We start from the raw sequence: 18669 nt of genomic DNA on the forward strand, positions 1-18669 counted from the left end.
ACATTTCACTCTGAATTTGCAGATCACAGAATTTTAAGCTGAGAGTGTTCATGGTCAATTCATTATATAAGGGCTAAATTCTGCTCGCAATTTTTTTTAGATTTTTCGTCCTAATGCAGTGTATAGCGAATATATTGCTGAACAATTCTGCCACTTTGCTCATCTCTAGCGCACATATAGTGTTCTGTAAGATAGTGCTCAGATAGACATAACCATCCTATCCCAAACTGCTGAGACCATCAGGGAAAATATGTACATAGTATGTGTATCCATAAAGTAAATGTGCCCTTATGGCAAAAGTACATAAATAGATTTGTCTTTGAGAGGGCATAACTAGATCAAAACTATTATCTAGTCCTCTGCCGTAAAGAGCCCAGACACTGTGTTGCCCAGAATTTTCAGAGAGAGCTAGGTCTCTTGTAGGTCAGGCATTATGCCATGTAGATTTGTCACTCTTTTCACTGCGCTGGCCAAAAATATATATTTTAGCATTATTTGGTCTTGTAATGCTTTATTGTCTGCCACTTGACAAATCTGTGCAAAACTAATAATTGTCATGTTTCTGAATCATTTACTATCAAAAGAAATGAAGAGCTGACCAAACTTATTTTTTAATGTGTTTTTGATTTAATTGGATAAAAGAAAAACGCTTTTTCTGCATGAAAGGAAGAAATGCGGTAATACAGTCTTAATGATGGGGAGACTAAAATTGGAAGTAATTGTTACTTTTTACTGATCAAAGACTGTTGAGTTCATAGAAACCCTTGGAACAGCATTTCATAATATATTTGATTAGAAATGCAAACAGCTATGTGTGACCTATATTCTGCAACCAAGAAACATGGATAATTCATATATGCGTATTTCCTTTCAGAAGACTCAAAATATATCTATTTGTTTTATTCAATAATAAATTCACTGAGCACAAACTTGAAACCCACTATCAGATATTGGTGAATAATAATAATAATAATAATACTAATATTACCAACTATGTAATTGTTAAGAAAATGAAAAGAAATACAGTACTTATTGAGAGTTATGTAGTGCTACTCAAGTAAACACTCTGAGCAGTTATATCCTACGGCAAATTATACCATCATGACTTAGTTAAAATATTTTTGATGCCATAAATTGAACTTTTATGGAAATAAAAATTTCTGCTATGTAAAGTACCCAACTGCACAGCATACATTGAGATCATATGCAGTATTTGACACACAGTGTACACTGAGATAATATGCAGTATTTGACACACAGTGTACACTGAGATCATATGCAGTATTTGACACACAGTGTACATTGAGATCATATGCAGTATTTGACACACAGTGTACATTGAGATCATATGCAGTATTTGACACACAGTGTACATTGAGATCATATGCAGTATTTGACACACAGCGTACACTGAGATTATATGCAGTATTTGATACACAGCGTACATTGAGATCATATGCAGTATTTGACACACAGTGTACACTGAGATAATATGCAGTATTTGACACACAGTGTACATTGAGATCATATGCAGTATTTGACACACAGCATACACTGAGAACATATGCAGTATTTGATACACAGCGCACATTGAGATCATATGCAGTATTTGATATATTATACTATATTTATACAGTTGGAAAATAACATGAACAGTTTAAAGTTGAAAGTTGAATTCTGGCGTCTACTTTGTGTTCTTTGAATAAAAATATAAACTGAAACAATGAAATCTGAGCACAGGCAAATTAATTATGCCAATTTTATATAAATATATTTTTTTAGAGGAACCACTGTGCCAACTAAATACTTCATGTAAATAATTATAAATGCTTAGTATATAAATGACTTACAATCGCCGTTGGTGTTGCTGACAGCACACAGTACAGTACCAGAGGGGAAATGAAACTTTCATCCTCAGTTCCTGGGTATGGTTTCATCAGATTTCCATCTTGGCAGAAGAAGCCTTGAATGTGCACTTGAAAGGTATCTGTGCACTCAAAGTAGTATGCAAGCAGAACGGTGCCAGCCATAATGACGAGCTGAAAGTAAAGCATGGTATTTTAGAGTAGATAAACAAAAGTGCATTCAGAGCAACATCTATCAGCCAATATTTTCCCCATCACCCAAGCAATGTTCCCATAACTGGAACAATTGTGTTGGACTGTTTGCATATGCAGTACAATGTCTGTTACATAAGCCCTTCAGCAAACTGACCTCATAAATATATCTAATCGAAGTTAGGACACTGCCAATACACAGAGGGATATGTGCCTTAAGCAGCTAGTTTGTGCCACTGATGATAGACTGATCAATATAGCTAAAAAATAAAACACTGTATAATCAAAAAGCAGGAAATGATTTAAGATAATTTTTTGTCAGTACAGATAACATAGACTTTAGTATACATTCAGCGGAACCCCACAGTGCAGCTGTCACAGAATGTCATAGCGCTAACCCATTCCTGTCAATGGATAAGGTGTAAAAGATCTGTGATTGGTCATTTGATGAATTATGTGAGCTAAAAGTTTCAATAAAGTTATGCTCCACACATACACAGCTGTCTGAGTTACACTTATAAAAAGTTTGGAAATAATTTAGAGGTAATTCAAATGTTAGTAATAGGCATATAGTAAATAATTAATGTACATACAATTAAAGACAGACAGGCAAAGTAAGAGTCATTCCTTCAGCCTCTATATGGCCATTCCATAAAGTTGAGCCTGCCCCAACCTGTTATGTGGTTGTTAGCCTTGCCCCACCGTGCTCCCCCAGCCACAGTTCACGCTCCTCCTGTACTGTATTAGGAGCGTACAGACTGACAGCTTATTTAGAGTAGGCCCAGGGGATGGGGCAGAGAGGACAATTCCTCTCCCTTCCTAATAAACACAACTAGGTTTCCTCTTATATTTTATGCACAGATAGATCAATATAACTAAAATTTAACTACAGATGTGCCACATGAAATGAGCAGCCTCCTTGTTACCTTAGTGTTATGAGTTAACACAGAAATAAATGTGGAACAAACAGATGCTTTAGAGAAAAAGAGGAAACGTTTAAATTAAATAAGGGATGTGTCTAAATAAAAAATAAGCTATACTTTACACATCTGAATGCATGTCTCAGACCAAACATTTAGAAACTGTCAAGAAAAAAATGGCCACGTTTCTGAACAAACAAGTGAAATCTAAATGCAGAATGCACAATTGTTTTAACTTATATCCTTTGCAGATAAATAGACACATTTGACAGCAAACTACGCTGTCACCCTGAACTTATTCTGGACCATAAATGCCATCCACTGTTCAGCATGTGTCATTGGCCACTAAGCAAGGAAAGGGAGTCTGCAGTTGCTTACTTCTACTGTAGATGTCAGTAGAGATTGGAGTAACTGACAATACCAGTTTTCAGATAATGTAAATACATATCTAGTTAAAAATATAAAATTACATAGGGTTAATCATATTAAATTAGCTGTACTAAACAAAATAACTTTTTTTGCAATATTTGTGTTTCAAAATAATTCGTCAAACCTTTTTTGAGGTAGGGGACAAAGGAGATAAAATTCTTGCGCCACGTCTCCGCTCCGCTAAAACTCACGGAAATATTGTCTCGATTCGTAATTCCCATAACCAGCTTCTTTATGATCCTGCAGCCATTAGAACAGCATTCCAACAATATTACACAGCGCTCTACAAACTCCTGTCCCCTCCCGTCCCGGCACACCGATCTAATGCTACTCTGATCTCTGAATTCCTAGCCAATTCCAGACTCCCCAAGCTTTCCCACCAAGCTCTTGAGCATCTCAATGAGGAGATCTCGATAGAAGAAGTCCAGAGTACCATTAAAGCACAAAAAAGTGGCAAGTCCCCGGGCCCCGATGGCTTCACGGCTGCCTATTATAAGAAGTTGAGAAGCATTCTCCTCACCTGCACTCCCTCTACAATAATCTTCTTCAGGGACACTCTTTCCCACCTGAAATGATTGAAGCCAGGATTGTAGTGATTCCCAAAGAAGGGAAAGACTCACTCCACTTCGCAAGTTACAGACCAATCTCCCTCCTCAATCTGGATTTAAAAATATACGCCAAAATTTTTGCAAATCGTTTGAACCAAATTCTCCCCTCCCTAATCCACTATGACTAAATGGGATTCATCCCGAGACGCCAGACGAGAGATAACACCAGAAGAGTAATTGATATCATCTACATTGTTGACTCCAGGAGCTCTCCAACTATCATGCTTTCTCTCGATGCTGAAAAAGCATTTGATAGGATCTCCTGGGACTTTATGAGGGCAGCTCTTGAGGCTTTTGGATTTGCTGGCGATTTCCTCACTGGCGTCCTAACATTGTATACTACCCCTTCTGCCCAAATTTTGATTAATGGTACACCCTCGAGCCCATTCCTTATCCAAAACAGTACAAGACAGGGTTGCCCTCTATCACTCCCTATATTTGCGCTGGTGATAGAGCCCCTAACCTCTCAGATTAGGTCCAATTCCAACATGCAGGAGATGCAGGTGGGTAGCATCAACTCTAAGATTTCTCTCTTTGCAGACGATGTTCTCCTCTCTCTATCCCAACCAACAATCTCCCTCTGTAACCTCTATGAAACCCTTCAGGCCTATGGGACCATATCTGGTTATAACATAAACTATGCGAATTCAGAGGCCATGCTGCTTCATGTCTCCCCTGGGGAATGTGATCCCCTCCGATCCACTTTCAGTGTTAAGTGGCAAACCAGAAAGATCAAATATTTGGGAGTTTTCCTCACCTCTTCCATGAACACTTCCCTCCCCTTCTTGCTAGCATGCACTACGACCTGGCCTCCTGGAAACGGCTCATTATCTCCTGGCTGGGCAGGATCATAGCGGTCAAAATGACTATTTTACCCAAATGGCTATACCTCTTTCAAACATTACTGGTTGCAGTCCCCGCTCCCTTCTTGCTAACATTCAAAAATCCCTCATTCCTTTCATATGAAATCACAGACCTCCCCGGATCTCAGCCAACATTCTTAAAAAAATCTGGCGGCAGAGGCCTTCCTGATATTAAAATGTATTACTTGGCCTCCCACTTTTCCCATATTGTTACTTCCTATGCCCCCTCAGGCTCTAACTCTTGGCTTGACATAGAGTCGGCCTAAACTACCTTGAATGATCTTACTCTCCTGTGGGGTCTTCCCCCTACAAACCGCCCTCCCGCTTCCAACCATTAAGTTTGACATTAAGTTGTGGGGCTCTCATTCCTTTAAGCTGAACCTCACCACAGCATTGTCCCCTCCAACCCCCATTTGACACAATTCTGTATTCCCCCCTGGAGTTTACACCGTGAAAGCTTGCTCCTGGATTTGGGCTGGTCTCAAATTCCCAAAAGGCTTTTCCAAGTTGGGCCGCTGGCCGCCGATCTCCAATGTCACTCCTCATCCCGGATACTTAGTCCTTTTGAATTTTTCCAAATCAGTCATATTCTATGATCCATCCCGTCTATGTCTTGCGAGACCTGACTTCCTTTGAAAACATTTATAAGAATCACCCTAAAGACAGGTGTATGATATCCCAACTTTATAGTATATTTTTCGCTGCTGACTACCCCTCTCTGAGGTCCCATGAAGTTGAATGAGAGAGAGATCTTGGCCCCCGCCCAGATGATGAGGCCTGGGATGACATGAGACTGGGGATAGCCAAAAACTCCATATCTACCAAACTTAGAGAGACCTTCTATAAAATCTACTACCGCTGGTATTATACTCCCACATGACTTTATAGCATGTTTCCCTCTTCCTCACCTGACTGTTGGAGAGGTTGTGGCCACAGGGGAACTATGTTTCATATTTGGTGGACCTGTCTAATTACCTCCACTTTCTGGGATGAGGTACATGACCTCCTGAACTCTCTAGTTGAGGCTCCCGTTGCGAAGGACCCCTGGGTGTTCCTACTATGTTACCCTCCTCCGGAGCTTGACAAATTCTCCAAAAAATGAACTGCACACATACTCACAGCTGCTTTTAAATCCCTTATTACAGTAAACTGGAAAAAAAACTTCTCTCCACTCTATCTGCCCTTAAAAAAGAAATCTTGCACATCCCTCCCCCCCACACAATTTCCCACCTGACCCCCCCAACACCTTCCACTTCCTCTACAGTTAAAAATAATTTTTTCTTGATCTTGAATTTAAAACTGCTAAAATTGGTCGCTTTTCGTCATAAGCTTCTTCAAGATGTAATATGTTAATTCTATTGTACCATCCCTGCTTTTTTTCTATGTTTGTACAACAACACTACAGTCTAAAACAATTTCTCATAAAAAAATGACTGAGAGATGCAGACACTCCTTCCATAGTCATAGGCAATCATGCATGTGATATATAAACCTGGGATATTTCACTGCTGGTAACCCATGTTGATATAATATTCCATGGTGGGTAGTCCTTCTCTCACAAGGTACACTTTCCAATGTGTTTCAATCCTTCCAAGGGATCTTTTTCAAGGTAGTGCACCATAAAACTCAGACTATCCTTTTATAAACATAGACATGATCACATGATTCATCACATGATGTCTCCAATTAATTCTTATTATACAAATTACAAATATAATTCATATTCTGCCTTGTAATTTATATTAGGTACATCTAAATCTAAATACATATTTCACAATTATAATCCATAAAAAATAATTAACATCCATGAGAATAGATTAAAATCCATAAAAAATAAATTCATGCTAATAATTAATAGACAAAATTTTAATTAATAGATAAAACCATCCTATAAATAGGTTTCCTTTGGGAGAGGTATAAGTTAGATGGTTATCGAGACAAAGTACATGTTTATGAATCTGCACAAGTGGGGTTTTGTGTAAGTGCTTGTATATAAGGGGAAGAGTGGTCATGATGGACATGTGGAAATCAAGATAGAAGAATTTTCTGCATTATTATTGATTCGTTATTATATTATACCACGTTTATGTACACACAGAGTTGCACTGTTTTGTGTTTATTTTTTTTCTCCATATGTACGTCTGCGTTCAACATGGAAGAGTTGTGAACGAAATCTGTCCTACTCATCATTGAATATTTTTATGTTTATTTTTATCTTCATTTGAGAGATAAACAGCGCTGGTTGGGTCCCTATACTGTTGTGAGATTAAGGCATGAGATGAACAAGCCTAGGTGAACTGGCCAGGGTCTCAGTTGGACATTAGTTTGTAAAATCGCTTCAAGTAGCTTTTTATTGTCAGACCAAAAGAGGAATATCTTTAGTCCACCAAATCTAGTCACAATTTAGGTCACAATCTCACAGAACAGATAAGACGCAGATGGAAAAATTTGATTTAATATGGTAGGAACCAGTTAACATATTCTACAAATCTTTTCTTTAATTAAAATCTAAATAGAATAATTAGAATAATAATTAATTATCTGTCTAATAATTGACCATGAGTCTTCCTCTGGTGGAGAAGTCTCAATCCATATTAAAGGAGTACAGCATACTATACAATATGGAATTAATAAAATTTTATCATAGGAAAATAGTAGCAAGTTACTTAAAAAGTGGTCAGATGTCTAAATAGTTGCTCCATTTGGATGCTTTGGAGAAATGAATGCACTTGGAAATAGTCAAACTGCTATGACCAGGAGATGTTGTGTTTCTGGGAGAGTCCAATGAGCTCCATGTTGCACCTTCATGAAATTGTAAGATAATGTCGGGCTTCACCGTAGGTCATCCATAAGGGTTTTAAAGAGAAGAGTATGTCGAAATTGAATTGGATAATTTAACTGGATTATCAAGGCAATTCCAATTTAGGAGGTGTCAAGCCAGAAAAAAATAGAGATAAGTTTCTGCATTTGGTGTAGGACTTTGTGTGAGACATGTACATTGATGGTCTGGAAATAATATAACACTCTTGACAAAATATTTTTACTGCCACCATCCTTCTGAACCATGATATTATTTACTGTCTCCATGCCTGCAAGTCCATGTTAATTTTGGCAAAAAGAGAAGGCAGATTCTCTTTACACAGGTTACAATTTTACAATTACTCATTATATAGATATCCAAGCATTTAATTTTCCTGGATTTCCAAATGAACTTTTCATTTTTGTCCAAATTACAGTTTGGCATATGAATGAGTAATCCCATTGATTTAGTATAATCTAGTTTATACTGAATAAAAAGTCAAGGGTTTGGTACAAAATTGGAAGAGAGCTATGGGGGGGGGGGGGATAGAGTGTAAGTAATACATCATCTGCAAATAAGGAGAATTATATACAATATATATATATATATATATATATATTATATCCTCCCCCCCAACACCTTTTATATTCATATTTAACCCACTTAAATCTTGTGAAGGTTCTATAGTTAACTCAAAATAAGGAGAGACAATGGACATTCTTGTCTAGTGCCATTGTCCATTTGAATAGTGCTTGAGGTCATACTGAACTTGAACTTTGGCTACAGTGTTTGAATACAGCGCTTTTATTGAAGTGAGAACATTCCTTCCCTAATCAATGTAAGCATGGAAACATGAACTGTCGGTGAAATCTGTTGTACACTTGCATCTGAGGAGAGCAGGAGAGATGGATTTATTTATTGTGTGAATCAGATCTATTGTCCTATGGGTATTGTTTCTTGCTTAATGTCCGGGTCACAATGAATAATCTGTTGAAGTACTTTGTTTAGTCTACAGGCTTGTATTTTAGAAAAGAGTTTGATACTATTATTTAGCAGAGATATGAGTCGGTAGCTGACACAGGAGTTATAGTCTTTACCTGCTTTATGAATTAACATTACTCTGGCTTCTAGTGTTTGTGGGAAAGAGACTGTATAAATGGGGAGTAAAATATTTTTAAATGTTTCATAGTAGGCTGCTGAAAAGCCATCTGGGCCAGGGGCCTTTCCCAGTCTTTGACCCTTTATTACTTTGTCTAGTTTCTCAAAAGAAAACCCCAATGATCAACCCGAGGGTACGCTTATCCTTTACAATAAATATCTTCATATTCATCTTCATATTAGCTTCATTATTTTGACTGGTTCTAGATTATCTTTTATCATTAATAAGAAGAATATTCCTGTTGGACATTTTGGTGCGTTATTTTTTGGGCTAAGATTTTGCTTGCCTTGTCTCCTTCATAATAATTTTTATTTAACCATAAGAAAAACTTTCAACATCTTTCTCCTTTTAAAACTGAAATTCAACTCTGTGTGTAATACTTTTCAATATTTGGAATTAGTAAAACAAGCTTCTAACTCTAATTCAAATAATTGTTCAACACAAACACCTTTTCTATTGTGTGGACTAAATAATAGAGTTGATTTTTTATTTTCTTCAGTAGTGGCACTGAGCCCTATCCATGCAGTGATTCACTAAATTTTTCAGATTTTATGGTTCTCTGAATAAACTTATTGTTAACCTGGTGAAAAATGATGACTGTAAATACATTCTCTGTTCTACTTAATCTTTTTTATATTTAAATCGTCTCTCTGGATGTTTTATACATTATCTGCATGTGTATAAGTTAAGCTGTGTACACACTACACTGTTTTCAGCAGATTATTGGGCCAATCAGACGATAAACAACTGATTGGCCAGGTATCTTGTGTGTGTGTGTGTGTGTGTGTGTGTGTGTGTGTGTATACTTACACAATTATTTAAAGTCGTCCCAAAGTGCAGATCATCGTTTAAGTTTGTTGGTCGTTCTGTTTAATATTTTCGTCCCAATCACCTTCCGATCCCCCTGCAGCATCCCCTCAGCTCAACTTACAACTTTGACAGCAACAGCTTATGCAAAGGAATCCAGCCTGCATAGTGATTGAATGCCTGCTTTCCATCCCTCCCCGCCCTGCTGTTCACTCGAATTTAACCCTAAAAATCACATTATGTTTGAAAAACACACACAGCATTTAACCCTTGTTACCTGCCACACTGAGGGCTGTTAAAACTCTCTCCCATGTCTCGATCTACCCTCATACCTTCTGAGTGCACCAACTGTTCCAGACGGTAACAGGGACCTCCAGCACGCCTTGCTAGCAACACAGGGGTTAACAAAATTAATTGAACAATGTGGCTGTGTAACGGGCAGGAGAGAGGGCGGGACATGCTGTAACCTCACGCATCAGCCTGACACTTCATGGCCAGGCAGAGACCTGCTGGACATAACACTTGACAGATGAAGAGCACAGATCGATGGTAAATCTTGTGTAGTGTGTACACCTGAATCAGCAGACTGATCGGGACTTCAGTCGTTCATTAAATCGTTACTGATAACAAATCGGTCTAAAGTGTTTGTAGTGTGTACCCAGCTTAAGACAGTGTACAGGTGATTGGTTACATGCTAGTTAGTGCATCTGTCTATGGATTATATAAATGTCTGTTTCGCTTTATGTATGCTTTTTTTATAAAGGGTGTATATGCCGAAACATCAACTTTATGCTGCTGTAAATATGCAGTATTTTTGCATTATGAAAACTGAAGTTGCTGTCATATCTTTGCAATTTTTATAATAAGGTCTAGAATTAGGCAAAACAGTTATAGGAACCATTTTCCACATATCCTATTAATTTGGGCATTTCAGGAGTCGGAGTTATGGGAAAAGATGTATGTCATATCTGATAGACATAGTGGACCTGATTCATTAAGGAAAGTTAGCAAAAATTGAGTAAGTTTTCTTACTCAAGTTTTCTGGACAAAACCATGTTGCAATGCAAGGGATGCAAATTATTTTATTATTTTGCACATAAGGAAAATGCTGTCTGTTTTTTCATGTAGCACACAAATACTTGATAGCTTATTTGTACACTGAAATTTAAAGTTGATTTAGGACATGCCCTACCCCAAATATAAATCTGCCATCACATTTTAAATTTACATCCCCCTCCAGTGCAACATGGTTTTGCCTTACTTACTTTTGCTTAACTTTCCTTAATGAATCAGGCCCAGCAAGTAAGAAACAGTGAATAAATGCTGTACATACTTGCTCAGAGGCAGCTGACTGTTCTGTGGCATGCACTAACTTTTCCACCCAAGCTGAGTGACATCTATTGAAAGCTATTTTAATGTGATGCAGTCACATTTTTAGCTTAATCCTAGTTTCTAAATCCCAACATTTTGTAACTAAATGGAAAGAAATAACATGTCTCTTAATATTATAATGGGCGCTAATACTTTTCTAGATAATCCAAATGTGTGTTCCCAGCAAAGATTGTAGCTACAAAAATCTGTGATTTTGTATGAATATCTAGATGTTCTTTCCATAGAACGCAATCTGTATATATAAATGAGAAAACTTGCTGGTAATTATGCCATATGGTAAGAACACTGCATACCACTGAGATAATAAGAATGTCCAACTACTTGTATAATGTTTCTTATTATAGTAAGTTTTCAAAACATAACATTCAGAACCAGCAGGCTTCATTTGCAGTCATGCACAATGTGGCATGGGATGTACAGAACTTTTGGAGCAGGGGAAGGGCATCCTCAGGAACACAAATACACTAGGTCCCCTCTAGAAATCTACATATAGAAATATGCAACACAGATTCCAGTGTATCATCTGGGGCAGTTATTAACAGAAACCATGCTTGGGCATTGATTTGTGATTTTGGACTATTATTTTAACTTTTGATCCATCACTGATTTTAAGGTCTTCTCAGAATACACATTTTACTTTAAAAATGGACTTGAAGTTTTATTAAGAATATATGGTGTAAAATGAGTCTTAATAGAAAAAAATTGCGTCTGAAGTACAATTGATTTAATGATTCATCTATCACTACTGTTGCCCAATTTGAAGGTGACACTATTTCATGTATTGATATTTTCTCCCCTTAGGGGCAAATATTTGCTCTACATTGTTTTCGGATTCCTCTTAGTTTACAGATTTAGGTGCCTATATATCTTAGGCAGCATTTCTATTATTTAACTTCTGAGAGGACATGTGAGACACAGACTGATGAGGTATATAGGGCTATGGATGGGCAATATACAGCTTACACTAATATTGTGGAAATAAAAAGTGAAGGTAAGAATGAGTGTCATTTTTATTACAGTAGTATTAGCTAAAAAAAAAATCTTTAAATGTTTATAACTATTGCTGATTCATTATTGTAATTTACTTATAATATTAAAAAAGTGTTTTTATAGCATATAGCTAGTTTCTCAACAGTAAGCTCGGATCAACTTTTCAAAGACTTAGAAAATCAGCTTGATACATTAATTAAAACATCATACACAAATGTAACTTTTCTGGACGGATTGGAACTCCTGTGTTATAGCAAATGGTTTCTGAAACATGAAAGCAGTCAGATAATGTAGATACCCATTAGTGAGTGTTTAAAATGTGAACGTCTACAAAATATTATCTGTCTGATTTTGTATGGGTGTTTCCAGAAATGCAAAATTAGCATTTATGAAAAAATACTAGACACTACTGTATATCTGAAGCATAGAAAAGAAAATGGGAAACATAATACTTTAGTAATTTACACACTACTACTTAAATAAAATATTAAAAATATGTATATATATGTATGTATATATATATATGTATATATATATATATATATATATATATATATATATATATATATATATATATATATACACATATACAGCATATATTGAGCATATCATCATTGTCTATGTAGTCCAGGTTGTTACCAGTAACCCTGAGCACCCTTTCTGACATTTGGCCCACTGCTCATGAGCCATCACTTAATCAATCCCTATGCGTTTTGTCATCCAATGACTTCATCAGGACAGTGGTGCATTGTATATCTGCATTACAGTCGACTTACCTAAATCAAAAAAGCTTGAGCATATTGCAGAACTGTAGGCTTATTGCTTAGCACCACTCAAGCTGGTAGGCTGTTAATGACAAAAATAAAGTATGCTTATGTACCTCTCCAAATCTATTCAATAGCATATAATGCCAATAAAATGTGAAGGAGTGATAAAAGTTCACTTAAAGTTAAATGTATCTAGAGTGTGCGGTAAGAATGCTTTTAACTGAATTAAAACATGGAAATGCCTGCCAAGCTTTTTGGCATAAAGCTTGCAGCCATACATCTGTGTGTCATTCCGTACTATCTGCTTCCAGGAAAACTTCAGAGAATTCCATAAACCTTTGACCACAGTGTTCATCAAACATATCCAGCATCAGAAAGTGCATAAGAAAAAAATATATATTCTCCAGATAAAATGTACAGCTTTACATTATTGGGCTGGCTTTAAACTATCACTATATTGCCAGCAACCTAGTTAAATTTAGTGCAATTAATTAAAAAGATAAAAATGCAATTATGCAGTTCTAACATAGTGAAGAACATTTAAGGTCAGCCTGAACCTACATTTTGCAATAATAAACTACGTTGTAATATATGTTTTTTTACATGCAATATAATGTATACCTAGCTAAGTAATTTATAGGTATAGGTACAGCTTTCTCTTGAATAATAACATAACTGCGCAAATATTTTGACATTTCAGCAAACCATCTACATACATCTAGAAGCACAAAACTCTAAGGGGGGTATTCAATTGTCGGCGGGTTCCGCCACCGAAAAACTAATACCCATAATACAGTAATCTCTCGCTGGATCCAGCGAGTAAATTACCGTATTAATGGTTTTTCCGCGCACGATTACCGTAATAACGATAATCGTGCGCGGGCCGCGGGACTTTCGGCAATCCCGTCGACAATTGAATATGCCCCTAAATATGCTTTAAAGGTGTCACGGATCTCAAACAGAAGTACAGCTAGGAGTCATGGATAGGTGAAAACACTCTGTGTTTATTTGCAGAGAGGTGTTAACAACAGGTAATAAGGAGCAGTGATAAATACCAGGTTCCAGCTGATGCAGAAAGTAGCATGAATGTCCAGAAACAATCAGGTAAGGACAACAGGAAATTACATCAGGATTGGACAACAGGAAAGGACAACACAGGATGGGACAACAATAACCAGCAATGACTGCTGGGAGGAACAGGTATATATAAGGGGAATGAGACACACCCAGGTGCATGAGATAATTAGTGAACATACAGGTTAACTCCTTAAGCACAAGAATAATGCACAATAGCAGCACCTCTGGTGAAAAGAGGTACTGCTGGAACTAGAAATAGAAATAATAGAATGACAAAAAGGCAGGAGCTGCCATGCAAAGCAGCATGTAATGCATACGCTGTAGGCAGATCATGACAAAAGGTTAACATTAAAAAAGTGCCCCACTTTAAAACAGTAACCAGAACCAGTGATTTTAGCATGGGTTGATCACATCTAATTTAAGGGGACAAAAAAGCATGGGGTCTCCCTGAAAAAGTGGCAACCAGCACCAAGCTATGCAAGGCTGGGATGGTCAAAATATAACAGGTACAATTGCATTCCCTTACACGTGAAGAGGCAGTTTGGGAGCATGCAAACACAACTTATTTAAAGAATAAGCGTGAACTGATAAGTCTGGCATGACTCCTGGAGGTTTAGCCAATTTTAAATAAGACAAAGGGGTAAATGTATCAAGCCGAGAGTTTTCCAGCAGGTTTGAAAACTGGAGATGTTGCCTATAGAAACCAATCAGATTCTAGCTATCATTTTGCACAATGTACTAAATAAATAATAGATAGATTGGATTTTTAAACCAGCTAGAAAACTCTCAGCTTGATACATTTACCTCCAAATCTCCAAATACACCTCTTGGGAGATGTAGAATAGTTGCTCGCTGTGACACAATCAGGATATATCTTTACTTGTTATGAAAAAATGTATGAAGACAAAACAAGTGTATTACAGAAATTTTCAACATTGTCTAAGTTCGTTCTCCAGACAGATTGCTGACAGAACAGCCTGCAGCATTTTGTGTTCACTTTTATTTCATCTGTTTTATGATAAGAACTTGAAGTGAGATTATTTCAAACGCTACTCTGAGTGGATCTTAAATATTGGCTTATACAGTCTACAGGATTAGTGAAATTATGCTGTACAGATGGTTACTAACACATAATGACATAATGGAGCAAAGGCCCTCATTGGGAGTAAAAAATAATTATGACAGCAGTATAAAATTCTGGGTGCAGAGTGGTTGGCATTGGGTCCCCTTGACTCTCCCCTGCATCCATCATAGATTAATCTGATGTACGCCTGACATAAACCTGGTGTACATGCAACTAGTGCAGAACTGGGCTTATCTTAAGGGGTGAGGTACGGGTTAACGGGTATGAGAAAGCCGACATACTTTTAAAAAAGCGAAAATAACGATTGGTATAAGGGCAATAATAATAAAAATACTTACTACTATATAACAGATAATAACTTTTTCCGAAGGTTTAAATGACCGGGCAGTGTAATATCCGAATGGGCTAAACAGCTACACTAGGAAATTACATCATTTACCATAGACAGAGTGTAAATGCTGGTTTTAAAGCGGCAACACTCGGACCCCACATCTGTATGCCATTATACATGGCACGGGGTCTGGCTATTGCCGCTTTAAAACGGTCATTTTCATTTGTCTATGGTAACTGACTTAATTTCCTAGTGTAGCTGTTTAGCCCATTCGGATATTACAGTGGGCGGTCATTTAAACCTTCGGTAAAAAGTTCTTATCTGTTATATAGTAAGTAGTCTTTTTATTATTATCGGGCTTATTGCAATCGTTATTGTCACATTGTTTAAAAGCATGTCGGCTTTCCCATAGCTGTAATATTGACTGCCACTGATCTTAAGATGACTCTGACTAAACATATCGCTATACAATGCTGGTGTTGTCATGCTGCAACAGGAGACCTGCAGCATGGATTTTCCTGCCAACATATGAAATCATCCCTATGATTGTCAGTATGGTGTGGGAATCCCTAGGGAATCCAGGCCCGCCTTTGGACTCTTCATGAAACCCCTTGGGCGGTGGTTGCGAAGGTAATAGCAAAAAGTCAGGAAGTACTTATGTGGAACTACAAGTCAAAGCAAGCCCTTGCACCAATAGACTGCTTGGGCTTGCTGATGCTCATAGAGTTAAAAGTGCCATGAAGCCTTTGGCTGCCATAGTATGCTGGGGCTTATTGAACTACAGTAACATTTTGTTCCACAAAAGAATCTAAAGTAAAAAAACAGACACACCAAATGTATTATTTTATTTAAAATAAATGCTTCCCCCACAAAAAATAACTATTCCAGGTGCTGCAGATCTTCCTATTTTAGTGAGAGCATCCCATTCTGGCATAACTTGGTGCAGATGCTGCTAGGTGTTAAATTAGTGCAGATTAAATTGTCCACAATGTGCCACCAGACATCACATTACCAATCATTAAGTAAGTAATCAGTAAGAAAACTCTGCTAATTTTTTCTTGCACCTCTATGCTCCAATATCGGCACAATGTGTCTCTGTGGATTGTTCCAGGACACATCACCCTGAATTAAATCTTCCTCTTTCTGTGCACATCCTTGTACTCATGCTTTCCAGCCCCCAATCAGCCTCTCCAGTCTTAGCTACAGGGAGCATTCAGTCTCATATTTAGCTGGACTTTTAAGATCTAGTATTTAGTTCCAGTTTGAAGGACAACCATTTTAGCAGGCAGTGACATTACCTATTTATGAGTATTAATCTTCTCCCCAATCTTCCAAGTCATGGCAAACCAGTTCACGTGATGTTACAAGCATGCTCTGTGACTGATATGGTCAACTGTCAAGCTGTGTTTTCCATCAGAAACAGCTACAGCAGTGTTAGCCTTATTGAGGTTCTGCTTCTATTTTGACTGCTTCCAACATCTACAGACAGTTGCCGTTGCAAAGGTCACTGTAGACCCTTTGTTTCCTTACCAGAATTGAACCTGTCATAGGCGAGCATCAGGGGCGGATTGGGAACTTAAAGTGGCGCTGGAAAAAATTATTGAAGTGGCCTCATGTCGGCGGGACCAAAATAACTAGGTGGGGCCAACACAAAAGTAGGCGGGATTTAGAACTACAGGAATTTGGTTGTAGTAACATTTAGGAAAACCTAGATGAGATGACTTTACACAGAGTGGGTCATATCTAAAGCCATGCAGGACAAATGTATAGTATACTATAGGCAGCCCCCTCTTAGTATAGTATAGGTAGCCCCCCAATAGTATAGTATAGATAGCCCCCTTAGTATAGTATAGGTTGCCCCCCTTAGTATAGTATAGTATAGGTAGCCCCCCATAGTATAGTATAGGTAACTCCCCTTAGTATAGTATAGGCAGCCCCCCTTAGTATAGTATAGTATAGGTAACCCACCTTAGTATAGTATAGGTAACTCCCCTTAGTATAGTATAGACAGCCCCCCTTAGTATAGTATAGGTAGCCACCCCTTAGTATAGTATAGGCAGCCCCCCTTAGTATAGAATAGTATAGGTAGTCCCCCTTAGTATAGTATAGGACCCCCCCTTAGTATAGTATAGTATACTAAGCCCCCCTCACTTACCTTCAGTTACTCTGAGCAGCGTCTCTTCTCACATCAGGCAGACAGGAAGTAAAGTCAGACTTCCTGTCTGCCGAACAGCACCGTGGGAGCCTAGCAATTGGCTGCCTGTTGCTGCCCACTGAACACCAATATTTTAGATTGCTTTCCTGTACGTGCCTCCCCCCGCCGCATCCAAGCGCGCCCCCCCGGGAAAATCTGAGGTGGCCTCCAGTTGGCCTCGTTAGGCCATCAGCCTACCGGGAAAGTTCCCTGTAAGGTCTATGGCCAATCCGCCCCTGGCAAGCATCAATGTTCAGGCCCCAATGCCTGCAGCATCTGTTTCAGATGTGTTTAGCTCAGAAGCCTGGCTATGGTTTTCTCTGTTTGGCAGTATTTAAACTGCAGAGTAAAATGTATCAACTTTTATTTTTTATTTTTTATCAACTTTATCAACTTTTTTATTTTTCCACAAATCGATGATATAGATCCAAATAAGGGGGTCTTTAACTTAAAGACCCCCTTATTTGGATCTATATCATCGATTTGTGGATTCAAAACTTTGGACATATGAGCATTGGAAACCTTTTTTCTGGACTACATATCATCAGTTTGTTCATATGGGACATTTTGTATAGGAATTACATAAGGTGTACCTGTCTGTTTAAGTATAAGCGCCGTAGCTATTTACTGTATATATACATCTGGTCTTGCTAAAGATGTCCAGAAAATCTGAATAGACTTCAGGGAGGATGGGCTGAGAAGTTGAGGCAAAACAAGAGATTAAGGTTCTGGCAGGAAGTACCGGAGACAGACATCGATGCTTGCAAGTGGAAATGACCTGAGCACGGTGCCAGTCGAATTGAGGTGAATGCACCCTGAGCCAGGTTAGTCACAGAATTACTGGGTTGATGGACTGTGGAAGAATTAGGAAACTTATCCATTCAGAGTGGAGATCTCCTACCGACAACCGTAATGGACTGGTAGTGTTGTTGATGGAGCCGTTGGTGATGCGGTTATCATCTATCACAGTCAGAGCAAAAGGCTGTGGCAAAGGATGAAGGGAGAGATGGAGCTTGGAGGCCAAATTGGCGGATATGAAGTTTCCAGTTTCCAGATCCAGAGTCCATGAAGGCCGACAATTGCTGGGGACCGTCCAGTGCAAAGAGAACTACAGGCATGAGGAATTCAGCATCTCTTGCGGAGTAGGTAGTAAGGGACCTAGATCCTAGGATGACCCCCCCAACATCGCCT

General features: G+C 38.1%; 1 protein-coding gene across 1 annotated transcript in view; it reads right to left on the reverse strand.

Annotated features, from left to right (window-relative positions):
* The window catches only part of PLPPR1 (phospholipid phosphatase related 1), a 116629-nt gene that overhangs the window by 39497 nt on the left and 58463 nt on the right, over nucleotides 1-18669 (reverse strand). Inside the window, exon 3 of the mRNA XM_075210906.1 lies at nucleotides 1851-2039. Within this exon, the coding sequence (XP_075067007.1) occupies nucleotides 1851-2039 (189 nt within the window). The remainder of the gene's footprint in view (nucleotides 1-1850; nucleotides 2040-18669) is intronic.

Source organism: Mixophyes fleayi, chromosome 1 (genome assembly GCF_038048845.1).
Source record: "Mixophyes fleayi isolate aMixFle1 chromosome 1, aMixFle1.hap1, whole genome shotgun sequence".
NCBI classification, from domain to species: domain Eukaryota; kingdom Metazoa; phylum Chordata; class Amphibia; order Anura; family Limnodynastidae; genus Mixophyes; species Mixophyes fleayi.